General features: G+C 45.6%; 1 protein-coding gene across 1 annotated transcript; it reads left to right on the top strand.

The window, feature by feature from the left end:
- Positions 1-1,139: 1,139 nt before the first annotated feature.
- Positions 1,140-3,988, top strand: LOC127001073 (uncharacterized). Its single transcript, XM_050865244.1, has 2 exons — positions 1,140-1,384; positions 3,375-3,988. The coding sequence occupies exons 1-2, from the start codon at positions 1,189-1,191 to the stop codon at positions 3,986-3,988; spliced, it is 810 nt and encodes a 269-aa protein (XP_050721201.1). The 5' UTR covers positions 1,140-1,188.
- The last annotated feature ends 9,494 nt before the right edge of the window (positions 3,989-13,482 follow it).

The following is a 13,482-nucleotide window of genomic DNA, read 5'->3' as shown; positions in this document are numbered from 1 at the left end:
AGTATTGTTCGCCACACACTCCAGTTAGCCTGTTACACATATCCTACGTATGTCACTATGTTAAAACTTCCCCACAGTATTGTTCGCCACGCACCCCAGTTAGCCTGTTACACATATTCTAAGTATGTCGCCATGTAAAAGTCTCACTATAATAAAATTTGCTATATACTCTAGCTTGTCTGTTATATGTTTATCCTACTTGTGTTAAAACTTCGCTATAAATAAGTTCGCTATACACCCTAGTTAGTCTGTTACATCATTCCTAAATATGTCGCTAATGTTAAAACTTCGTTGTAATAATGTTCGCCATACAGTCTAGTTAGTAGTAGTAGTAGTAGTAGTAGTAGTAGTAGTAGTAGCAGTAGTAGTAGTAGTAGTAGTAGTAGTAAGAGGAGGAGGAGTTGGAGAAGGAGTTGAGGGGAGGTAGAGGGAGAGAGAGGGCGGTGGGGCGGTGGGGGGGATCAGTTGTCACCCTCAGAAGCATCACCGGGGCGGGAAACGGTGCCGATAAAGCCAAGTTGTTTTGCTTGTGGAGCGGCAGTGACGTGGAAACACTGATATGTAGATAGATAAATAAATAGACAGACAGACAGACAGACAGACAGACAGACAGACAGACAGACAGATACAGAGTCATTTTTTCGAGGTATTTCTTTCTCCTTCTCTCCATCTCCCTTCATGTTTTTCCTCCATCCTTCTCTCCTTCCTCTTCTTCCTCTTCTCCTTCCATTCTTTCCTCCTCTCCTTCCTTCCTTCCTTTCTCATCCCCCGCTTTTCTTTGTCTCTATCTTCTCCTTCTTTGCCGGAGAGAGAGAGAGAGAGAGAGAGAGAGAGAGAGAGAGAGAGAGAGAGAGAGAGATAAAAACTGTTTCCTATAGCTCACTCACTGTCTAAAATAGTAACGCCCAGCCCCCCCATCCTCTCTCTCTCTCTCTCTCTCTCTCTCTCTCTCTCTCTCTCTCTCTCTCTCTCTCTCTCTCTCTCTCTCTCTCTCTCTCTCTCAGGGCAATGTAAATGTTAAAAGTAAACACCCTTCTGTGTACACCTGGGAGAACCCTCCATTCAGGCCACCTTCAGGCACTCCCCCACCACCACAACCACGACACCAACCACACCCCAACCTCGACTACAATAACCCCAACCACGACTCCAATAACCCCAACCACGACTACCACCACCTCAACCACTATGGAAACGACATCAACAACCACAGCCACAGATCCCTTTCCGTCCCCTGCGTCTTCTGCGTCTTCGTCTCCGTCGGTGGTGCTGTTAATAGTGGTGCCGGTGGTGGCGGTGGTGATATTCCTGGTGATAGTGGTGGTGGTGGTAGTGGTGGTGGTGGTCTGCCGCAGGCGACGAAGACGCAGATCAGCGGCATCACGTTAGTATTGTGTCTTTTCCTTGTTGTGATTTTACGTAAGGTCACAGGTCGGTATTCCCAGACGCTTCCGCCGCTCACATCAACTATTGCCAAGGCCGAAAAAGGACATCAATCGGGTTATAGTGAGTGTTTTTTAGGTTTATGGTATAGAAGAAGACTAACTACCAGAAGGGTCATAAACTACCCCTGCAAGTCCCCGAGGCTTCTTACGAAAGCCTTGTCAAATGTGTGTGCTTGGGTTCGGCGTCCAAACACACGTAATTGACAAAGCTTTCGTATACAGTGTTTAGGGCATTTCCACGAGTAGTTTTACGGGCTGGCGGTAGCGTGACCCTTCTTCTGTACCATCAAACTAGAGAGAACCTTGCAAACCGAGTGATCTCCTTTTCGACCTTTGGAAATACAGCTGATGCGAGAGGCGAAAACGTCGGAGAAAACCAACCCTTTTACCAAGCACACGTATTTGACAAGGGTTTCGAGGGAGTTTTGGGCATTTCCAGGGGAAGTTATATGACTCAGGTTGTAGTTTGACCTTTCTTCTGTGCTATGAACCTAAACAGAACGCATTAGAACCCCTGCTGACCTCCTTTATGGCCTTTGGATATAGTTGATATGGGGAACGGGAGCGTTTGAGAACAAAGACCGTAGCACTGCCGGAAATGCGCTGCTCTCGTGGGGCTTCGAGTCTCAGCTGTCATATGTAGCTTTGTGGTTATTTATTTATTTTTATTTGACGATCTCTTTGCCGAGGCTGTTTGACCTTTCAAAGCTTCGATGTGGAAAACTGTATTCCATCCTTCGTCTGTCTTTCTCAAACCTTTCCATGTTCCTTTGTTAAAATATCCCTCTCTCTCTCTCTCTCTCTCTCTCTCTCTCTCTCTCTCTCTCTCTCTCTCTCTCTCTCAGTATAGCAGCCACATCCTTTTCCTATGTAACTAACTACTTGTATTCTCTCCATCTTCATTACACTTTTCGTTCTTCTGCTTTGTATATTCAAGTCTAAGGCGCAAAAGAGCCATCATGTTTTTTCTTTCCTCTCTTCGCAAAAATTCACTCAAGTCTGTCTACAGCTTAAAGGCCTCGCGGATGACCTGGTTATTGTGTCTTATGGGTGACAGATCAGGCTGAATCACCCCCCCCCACACCCATTCAGCTCCCACACTCCCCTCTCGTTCTTGTAATCCGTCAGTTTCCCAATGAATAGTTCAGTGCTGTCTCTTACAACTGTCGGCCAATAATTTGCTTTTCTTGCCCTGAATTTCGTTTCCCAAGACTGGTTCCATTCGTGAGTCCCGTCTGGATCATCCCGGAGTATTTTGAAGTCCTTCTCAGTTTCCACTTTCCTCATGGTCTTCATTTGTCCACCATATAATTTACGTAAACCAGGAACATAATATGTGCATCAGTGTGTGTGTGTGTGTGTGTGTGTGTGTGTAATTCACCACGGCCTGATCACGAGTTGGACTCGCTTTCGCCAGCGGTACCCTCCCGACACGAGCAAGTGCTCATTATCGTCGATCTCTGGGTACTGCCAGGACCTCACACACCACACACCCCATCCCCCTTGCTCAAGGGGGGACAGTAACCATTCCTAGTCATCGGAAAGAATCCGGCCAGAGCGGGGCTCGAACCGCCGCCTGTTTGGCCGTGTAGCCTTGCAGCACGGCGCTCTAACCATTGAGCTACCGGAGCGGTATAAGCTAGCGGAGCGGATGTGTGTGTGTGTGTGTGTGTGTGTGTGTGTGTGATACTAGAAATGACAATACGTATATAGAATTATTAAAAACTGATTATACTACTACTACTACTACTACTACTACTACTCCTTTGACCCTGACTACTACTACTACTACTGCTACTACTAGTACTACTACTGCTACTACTACTACTACTACTGCTACTACTACTACTACTACTGTTACTACTACTACTACTACTACTACTACTACTATTACTTTTACTTATTACTATTATAACAACTGATCAACAGGCATGGGGGTCCAGTATCATCACCAGCCTGACCCACCCACACCCACACAAGACTATGTCATCGAGAACAACCTGTATGAACCACTCGGAGGCCTCGTAAACCCCACCAGAGCCAGGGATGACCAGCAACAAGTATACGTCGTGGAGAACAACCTGTATGAACCTCTCCCTGGACCTGTAAACCCCACCAGAGCCAGGGATGACCAGCAACAAGTATACGTCGTGGAGAACAACCTGTATGAACCTCTCCCTGTACCTGTAAACCCCACCAGTGCCAGGGATGACCAGCAACAAGTATACGTCGTGGAGAACAACCTGTATGAACCTCTCCCTGGACCTGTAAACCCCACCAGTGCCAGGGATGACCAGCAACAAGTATACGTCGTGGAGAACAACCTGTATGAACCTCTCCCTGGACCTGTAAACCCCACCAGTGCCAGGGATGACCAGCAACAAGTATACGTCGTGGAGAACAACCTGTACGAACCTCTCCCTGGACCTGCCAACCCTGCTGCTACATGGGAACGGCAAGGGACGGTAGTAGTGGAGAACGATCTCTATGAACCACTCGGTGTCCCTCGTACCAGCACCACCAGAGGACACACCCATAGATGAAGACACTGACTTGTATAATAAAGATTCCTATAATATAACGACAAGGGACAGCAGTCGTGGAAAATGGTCTCTATGAACCACTCAGTGTGTCTCGTACCAGCACCACCAGAGGACATACTTTAATAAAAAAAAGTAATGTGTATGATAAAGATTCCTATAATTGAACTCGACCATGCTGATTATGAAGCTTAGATACTGTCATGAACCAACTGAATGCGCGTCCTGTTATTAAGTAAGGCTTAAGTAAGTTTAAGTAAGGTTCCTGAATTCATGCACTTTTTATAGGAGGGGACAGCGCCGATAAGAAAACTACCACTAGGAGTCTTTTGGTTTGCCGCATAATCTGTTTCTTGTCCAAAGGCACACAGACGGTCACAAACAGCATCATTACAGCTGATAACACTTGGACAGCGGCACAAACTCTTTCCTGGACGCTGGGCAACAAGCACACACCGTTCCTTGCCCCACTGCCTTAGGGTCATGTTCGTAAACTTTCAGCGCCAAGCACACACATTTAACAAGGCTTTCAGGGGATTTGTGGGCATTTCCAGTGGTAGTAGTTTTATGACCTGGTGGTAGTCTGGCAAAGTTCCTGCACCATGAAGGTAAAGAAACACTCAAGATGACGCGTTTAACCTCTTCCTTGGCCTTTAGAAATGACTGAGGTAAGAGAAGGATGTGTTTGAGAATAGTGACCTTAGAGCACCGGACTGTTACTTAGCCTTGTGTTACAGCGTGTTGCCTGTGTTAAGTTAAGTCACGGTGTGTTGGTGGCCGTGTTTCTGATTAAGGCAATATATAAAGATTATAATTGATGGCAACATAAAACTGTCATTCATGAGCGCTGTAATTACAAACCACTATCTTTTATTAACATATTTTAAGGAAGGATTGTATTTCAACCCAATAGATAAGGAAAACACGAAACACAAACAGGAGCTATACAGTCTGTATGTGGGGTACGCGCTGAGGGTTAGGGGAAGTAACTCGTGAGGGAACCCGTAGTGCCCACACATTAGGTGTTATCCGTTTTGCTTTACATAGAGTGAGTTATTATTTGGAACAATGTGGTATAAGTTGGAAAATCTTTAATTAAGGTGGCCGGAGCTCCTCATAGTTGCAACAGTGAACAAAGATGACAGCGTGTGTGTGCGAGACGTCGTCGATAGGATATCCTGTCCCATGCTGAACCCGTAGGCTCGCTTATCCACACACAGAGATACACTCGCCATGGTGCAGACCGGTGTGCTTGTCGCTGCCTTGCTCGCTCTGGGTGCTGGGGGCGCCCTCAACCCCGCCTCGGCCCAGCTGTTCTGTGGCGACCTTGATAAAGAAGTCGGATACTCGGAAGAAAACGAAGTGATGTCTTTCAATGCAGTAGGAAACAATCTGTGGACCGAGGGGTTCGTGCAGCCGGGGAGAGATTTTGCAGGGATCAGCGTCAAAGTAAATCAAGGGAATGCTCAACACGTTGCTTGGTTCCCTGCTGCCCCTTGCTTCCCTGACACAGGAGAGAAGTGGGCGAGGATGAAAGTGAACGTAACAAAGCACGAAGGCTGGAATCGTGGTAAAAAATATTGCCTCATTATCTTTGATCTGGTTACTGATTATTGCCGAAGGAAATGCACTCGTCATGAGAGTGGCGAATGTCGGTCCCTTGGAGGTCTGAGTGTTGTGGCTCGTGGGCCCTCAAACTGGAAAAGTGGCCTTCCAGGAACATATTGTCATGTAAATGTGGGGTCGAGTCCATCGCCCCATCCTGAGTACACCTGTGAGAACCCTCCATTCAGGCCACCTTCACGCACTATCCCACCTACAACCACCACCACAACCACGACCTCCATCACCCCAACCACGACAACAACAACCCCAACAACGACTACAACCACTACTACCACCACCCCAACCACGACTACCACCACCCCAACAACGACTACCACCACCCCAACCACGACTACCACCACCCCAACAACGACTACCACCACCCCAACCACGACTACCACCACCCCAACAACGACTACCACCACCCCAACAACGACTACCATCACCCCAACAACGACTACCACCACCCCAACAACGACTACCACCACCCCAACCACGACTACCACCACCCCAACCACTACGGAAAAGACATCAACAACCACAGCCACAGATCCCTTCCCGTCCCCTGCGTCATCTCCGTCTTCGTCTCCGTCGGTGGTGCTGCTGATAGTGGTGCCGGTGGTGGCGGTGGTGATATTCCTGGTGATAGTGGTGGTGGTGGTGGTGGTGGTGGTGGTCTGCCGCAGGCGACGAAGACGCAGATCAGCGGCATCACGTTAGTATTGTGTCTTTTCCTTGTTGTGATTTTACGTAAGGTCACAGGTCGGTATTCCCAGACGCTTCCGCCGCTCACATCAACTATTTCCAAGGCCGAAAAAGGACATCAATCGGGTTATAGTGAGTGTTTTTTAGGTTTATGGTACAGAAGAAGACTGACTACCAGAAGGGTCATAAACTATACCCTGGAAGTGCCCGAAGCTCCTACGAAAGCCTTGTCAAATGTGTGTGCTTGGGTTCCTAAATGTTTAAAAATATGACCTTAATTAACCTTATCAATTTCGGCGTCCAAGCACTTGATAAAGCTTTCGAGGGAGCTTTGGGCATTTCCAAGGGAAGTTTTATGACTCGGCTTGTAGTTTGACCTTTCTTCTGTGCCATGAACCTAAAAAGAACGCATTAGAACCCCTGCTGACCTCCTTTATGACCTTTGGATATAGTTGATATGGGAGCCGGGAGCGTCTGAGAACAAAGACCGTAGCACCGCCGGAAATGCGCTGCTCTCGTGGGGCTTCGAGTCTCAGCTGTCATATGTAGCTTTGTGGTTATTTATTTATTTATATTTGACGATCTCTTTGCCGAGGCTGTTTGACCTTTCAAAGCTTCGATGTGGAAAACTGTATTCCATCCTTCGTCTGCCTTTCTCAAACCTTTCCATGTTCCTTTGTTAATCTCTCTCTCTCTCTCTCTCTCTCTCTCTCTCTCTCTCTCTCTCTCTCTCTCTCTCTCTCTCTTCTCTCTTCTCTCTCTCTCTCTCTCTCTCTCTCTCTCTCTCTCTCTCTCTCTCTCTCTCTCTCTCTCTCTCTCTCTCTCTCTCTCTCTCTCTCTCTCTCTCTCTCTCTCTCTCTCTCTCTCTCTCTCTCTCTCTCTCTCTAAGAATAGCAGCCACATCCTTTTCCTATGTAACTAACTACTTGTATTCTCTCCATCTTCATTACACTTTTCGTTCTTCTGCTTTGTATATTCAAGTCTAAGGCGCAAAAGAGCCATCATGTCTTTTCTTTCCTCTCTTCGCAAAAATTCACTCAAGTCTGTCTACAGCTTAAAGGCCTCGCGGATGACCTGGTTATTGTGTCTTATGGGTGACAGATCAGGCTGAATCACCCCCCCCCACACCCATTCAGCTCCCACACTCCCCTCTCGTTCTTGTAATCCGTCAGTTTCCCAATGAATAGTTCAGTGCTGTCTCTTACAACTGTCGGCCAATAATTTGCTTTTCTTGCCCTGAATTTCGTTTCCCAAGACTGGTTCCATTCGTGAGTCCCGTCTGGATCATCCCGGAGTATTTTGAAGTCCTTCTCAGTTTCCACTTTCCTCATGGTCTTCATTTGTCCACCATATAATTTACGTAAACCAGGAACATAATATGTGCATCAGTGTGTGTGTGTGTGTGTGTGTGTAATTCACCACGGCCTGATCACGAGTTGGACTCGCTTTCGCCAGCGGTACCCTCCCGACACGAGCAAGTGCTCATTATCGTCGATCTCTGGGTACTGCCAGGACCTCACACACCACACACCCCATCCCCCTGGCTCAAGGGGGGGCAGTAACCACTCCTAGTCATCGGAAAGAATCCGGCCAGAGCGGGGCTCGAACCGCCGCCTGTTTGGCCGTGTAGCCTTGCAACACGGCGCTTAAACCATTGAGCTACCGGAGCGGTATAAGCTAGCGGAGCGGATATGTGTGTGTGTGTGTGTGTGTGTGTGTGTGATACTAGAAATGATAATACGTATGTAAAATTATTAAAAACTGATTACACTACTACTACTACTACTACTACTACTACTACTACTACTACTACTACTACTACTACTACTACTATTTCTACCACTACTACTACTACTACTACTACTACTACTACTACTACTTCTACTACTATTATAACAACTGATCAACAGGCATGGGGGTCCAGTATCATCACCAGCCTGACCCACTCACACCCACACAAGACCATGTCATCGAGAACAACCTGTATGAACCACTCGGAGGCCTCCTAGACCCCACCAGAGCCAGGGATGACCAGCAACAAGTATACGTCGTGGAGAACAACCTGTATGAACCTCTCCCTGGACCTGTAAACCCCAACAGAGCCAGGGATGACCAGCAACAAGTATACGTCGTGGAGAACAACCTGTATGACCAGCAACAAGTATACGTCGTGGAGAACAACCTGTATGAACCTCTCCCTGGACCTGTAAACCCCACCAGTGCCAGGGATGACCAGCAACAAGTATACGTCGTGGAGAACAACCTGTATGAACCTCTCCCTGGACCTGCCAACCCTGGTGCTACATGTGAACGGCAAGGGACGGTAGTAGTGGAGAACGATCTCTATGAACCACTCGGTGTCCCTCGTACCAGCACCACCAGAGGACACACCCATAGATGAAGACACTGACTTGTATAATAAAGATTCCTATAATATAACGACAAGGGACAGCAGTCGTGGAAAATGGTCTCTATGAACCACTCAGTGTGTCTCGTACCAGCACCACCAGAGGACATACTTTAATAAAAAAAAGTAATGTGTATGATAAAGATTCCTATAATTGAACTCGACCATGCTGATTATGAAGCTTAGATACTGTCATGAACCAACTGAATGCGCGTCCTGTTATTAAGTAAGGCTTAAGTAAGTTTAAGTAAGGTTCCTGAATTCATGCACTTTTTATAGGAGGGGACAGCGCCGATAAGAAAACTACCACTAGGAGTCTTTTGGTTTGCCGCATAATCTGTTTCTTGTCCAAAGGCACAGACGGTCACAAACAGCATCATTACAGCTGATAACACTTGGACAGCGGCACAAACTCTTTCCTGGACGCTGGGCAACAAGCACACACCGTTCCTTGCCCCACTGCCTTAGGGTCATGTTCGTAAACTTTCAGCGCCAAGCACACACATTTAACAAGGCTTTCAGGGGATTTGTGGGCATTTCCAGTGGTAGTAGTTTTATGACCTGGTGGTAGTCTGGCAAAGTTCCTGCACCATGAAGGTAAAGAAACACTCAAGATGACGCGTTTAACCTCTTCCTTGGCCTTTAGAAATGACTGAGGTAAGAGAAGGATGTGTTTGAGAATAGTGACCTTAGTGCACCGGACTGTTACTTAGCCTTGTGTTACAGCGTGTTGCCTGTGTTAAGTTAAGTCACGGTGTGTTGGTGGCCGTGTTTCTGATTATGGTGACTTCCCAGCAGCCAGAAAATGTAAATGTTAATGGTAAATGTAGTGTAAGCAAGTAAGTGCAATGGTTGATGAATGCTGCAGCAGGTTTTGGCTGGTAGAGGAGGCATTCCTCAAGGTGATATATTTCGACACCTATTTAACCAGTTTTACTTTTAATATCTCCATGTTGAATTGAATGAACACTTTTTTTTGGCCTTTTGTGTTATGATTTTTTAGTTGTTAATAATGCTTGCTCACCACTTCCTGACATTTATAATAAAGCAAACTGTCAGGGGTTAGATAAGTCACTTGTGAAGGGTTTGTTTGCCTTACAGATGTTACTGTCTATTGGCCAGGTCGACAGTCCAACACAGTCACTGTCAGCGCCCAAACCAAACCATATTCCCCACAATGACCCGTTATTTATACTCAATACCAGGTAATAATAAAGAGATTTACTATAAAGTTTCCTAAAATTCCCTCCTCCTTTTTATATCAACGCCAAACACTGGAGCTACAAGGAACTTTTGTTGTATTCTGTGTTTGGTTTTGGAGCTGACAAACTGTTGTATTGGCTGTAAACTGTCCCATGTAACTACTTCTCCAGACCTGATGTGGAGCACCGTTATGTTGTTATATAAAACTGTCCCTTGTAACTACTTCTCCAGACCTGATGTGGAGCACCGTTATGTTGTTATATAAAACTGTCCCATGTAACTACTTCTCCAGACCTGATGTGGAGCACCGTTATGTTGTTATATAAAACTGTCCCATGTAACTACTTCTCCAGACCTGATGTGGAGCACCGTTATGTTGTTATATAAAACTGTCCCATGTAACTACTTCTCCAGACCTGATGTGGAGCACCGTTATGTTGTTATATAAAACTGTCCCATGTAACTGCTTCTCCAGACCTGATGTGGAGCACCGTTATGTTGTTATATAAAACTGTCCCATGTAACTGCTTCTCCAGACCTGATGTGGAGCACCGTTATGTTGTTATATAAAACTGTCCCATGTAACTACTTCTCCAGACCTGATGTGGAGCACCGTTATGTTGTTATATAAAACTCCCATGTAACTACTTCTCCAGACCTGATGTGTTGTTATAAAACTGTCCCATGTAACTGCTTCTCCAGACCTGATGTGGAGCACCGTTATGTTGTTATATAAAACTGTTCCATGTAACTGCTTCTCCAGACCTGATGTGGAGCACCCTTATGTTGTTATGTGCAGAGGAGGATGACTAAGATGATTCAGGGGTTGAGAAACTTGCCATACGAGGAAAGACTCAAACAGTTAAACTTGCATTCTCTAGAAAGGACATGATCGAGGTTTATAAATGGATGATAGGACACGAAGTAATGGGTTTAAACTGGATAAATTCAGATTCAACAGGGATAAATTCATGGACAGCGATATTAGGTGGGATTAGCAGGCCTACCGGCCTCTTGCAGACTGTTCTTATGTATAAAACTACTGCAAGTTCTCCGTGAAGGTGTTAGTACATGTAGAAGGGTGAGTGAATACACTCTTCAGGTACTTATTTATAACCAATACTTAGGTTAGTACATGTATCTAAACTGTTCTACATATGACTGGACAAAAGTATAGGACCTTGTGTGACTAGATAATTGCTCTGCTGCAGCACAGGATGTGTATCTGCTTTATAACATTACACACTGAATCTGCCTGTGATGACCTCTTGTACATTAACCACTATCTTGATAATAAAACATCTTTAGGTCTTACAGACAACAAAGTTATCTGTTTGTAGTAAACCTTGGCTGTGGCCTCTGAGGTGCGTTGATGTGCGTAGTCCTGCACAATACACAGCCACTGTTTTGCACAACAGCATGGAAGGCACAATGTAACAATGACTAGACTAAACAGGTCAGCCGCTGGACACCAATCTTCAAAATACAAGAGTGACTTACTAACAGGAAAACATCTACAAGCAGAACCCACAGCTACTGTAGACCCACAACCTCTACGACAGCTAATAATGTTACTGCAGTAGAGCAGCACAACCACTCAACAAAGGCCGGGTCCTCCCCTCAAGGAGTGGTGGAAGGCCGGGCAGGAAGCCAGGAGTACCTGATTGTGTAAGGCCACTGGTTGGGCAAGGCACACTGAGCGTTACTTCTCGTCCTAAGGCAAGGGGGGGGGGGGGGGGGGCTGTTACTGGTGGACCTGCGCCTCCTCTTCCCTTGTAAGGAAGTAATACAAAGATTAGATTAAGCTTCCAACTGAACACGATGGTCAGAGAGAGGAGTTGAAGATGAAGGAATTTATACTCCTTTTTATACAAAGTTATAGGCGCAACACACACACACACACACACACACACACACACACACACACACACACACACACACACAAACCGCATATCAATCTGACTCAATGAATGGATTAGATGCATTATGCCGTAAAAAGAAGAAAAAAATCGTGTTAATAAGCAAGATGATGTTAAAAGCTGAAAAATAGTCAGTACACCAACTAATCGACCTAATAACTATAACTGCTTGATGATCCTGCCCTATCAATCTATCTATCAATCTATCTATCGGGATGGGAGAGTCGCGTGGGTGGTGACAGGCCTCAGCTACCGCAAAATAGAACCATGACTCAGCAGCAGCTATGGCGTTATTACTATTACTATTATTATTATTATTATTATTATTATTATTATCATCATCAGTAACAGTAGTAGTAGTAGTAGTCGTAGTAGTAGTAGTAGTAGTAGTAGTAGTAGTAGTAGTAGTAGAAGATACACCAGCAGATAAGATAGAAAGATAATCGAACATCACGTATCTTGCAACAGACTGTCTGAAGATAATTAAGGATCACGAATTACATATATAAATGGACTTGGGCAGGTTGTGTCATGCATAAAACTGATAACAAATGAACAACAGAAGTAACAGGTAAGTAACCCAGTCGTTGTATAAGCCAGAGCAGAAAAAAATAGAGGATCAGTGGGAGAAAACGAATCAGATAATTTGCGCAGCAGAATGGAGCGCGTGAATGCACCAGACAACGCTGGGAAAAGGTCTGTAGATCCCGGGGAGACTAGAGGTGACTGGCGACGACGACGATGATGGTGATGATAATGGGGATGCATTATACTTTTACTAACAGAAAATTTGCATGTTGGATGTAGCCCTGACCTCTTAGAAGTGATTCACAAGAGCTTGATTGGAGGGAAATATTTCGTAAGATAGAGGAATCGATGATATTTCAGATACAAAAAAAATATTATTGGAATGTTGTTTTCCTTTCTAGCTAGGCCTCTTATAAAAAAAATACCAGTCCACTTGAAAATTATGAAGTTAAGTCATTCGAGAGAAGCGTTTTGAGCATCATTTTCCTCCGCTGCATCTGAAGGCCGCTCCGCTCAGGACCGAAGTAAAGGCGGCTATACACCTGGCAATTCCTAGTCGGCAATTCAGCTGCGACGATCTAGCGGCTAGACCAGCTGGGTGCTCTCGGGAGCAATTGCGTTCACACGTGGGAGGAGCCGCCGGGAGCACCAAGACGTTAACTGCTAGTAAATGCAAGGGCATGAATTCATCCCAGACACCCCAAAAGGCTACTACCATATCTTAAAACCACTAGCCTAATATTGTAGAAATACGAGTTTTACCTTCAGTAGTATTGATCGATTGATTGTTCATTGTTGCATTTAACAACAAAGGAGAAGGGAGGAACATGCCATCGCAACCCCCAGGCATTGCATCGTGTGATTATATAATACACGAAAATAATCGTTCATTTCCTCCTTCGATATCTCACAAAGAGATAAACATTTCTCGGATGTTGCTGCCACGCTCTCAAAAGTTGTTTTGCGTAGACTCAGCTTCTCATACAGCTTATCTTGTGGGTCCCACAAGTATCTATGCTGCCTAACTTCTTCTAGTAATGCCACCTCGGCCTTCCGGCTCCAAATCTTGTTGTCTGTATCTGTCATTTCTTGTTTTATTGGCGCCGACATGTTGTACCCAGCCGCCAGTC

Source organism: Eriocheir sinensis, chromosome 20 (assembly GCF_024679095.1).
Source record: "Eriocheir sinensis breed Jianghai 21 chromosome 20, ASM2467909v1, whole genome shotgun sequence".
Classification (NCBI taxonomy): Eukaryota; Metazoa; Arthropoda; class Malacostraca; order Decapoda; family Varunidae; genus Eriocheir; species Eriocheir sinensis.
This window is presented reverse-complemented; position numbering and strand designations above follow the sequence as displayed.

Excerpts from the sequence above, each read along its gene's own strand:
- LOC127001073 (XM_050865244.1), top strand. The coding sequence starts at position 1,189 with ATGGAAACGACATCAACAACCACAGCCACAGATCCCTTTCCGTCCCCT. Across the intron at positions 1,385-3,374 it reads ACGCAGATCAGCGGCATCAC|GCATGGGGGTCCAGTATCAT; the intron begins GTTAGTATTGTG and ends ACTGATCAACAG.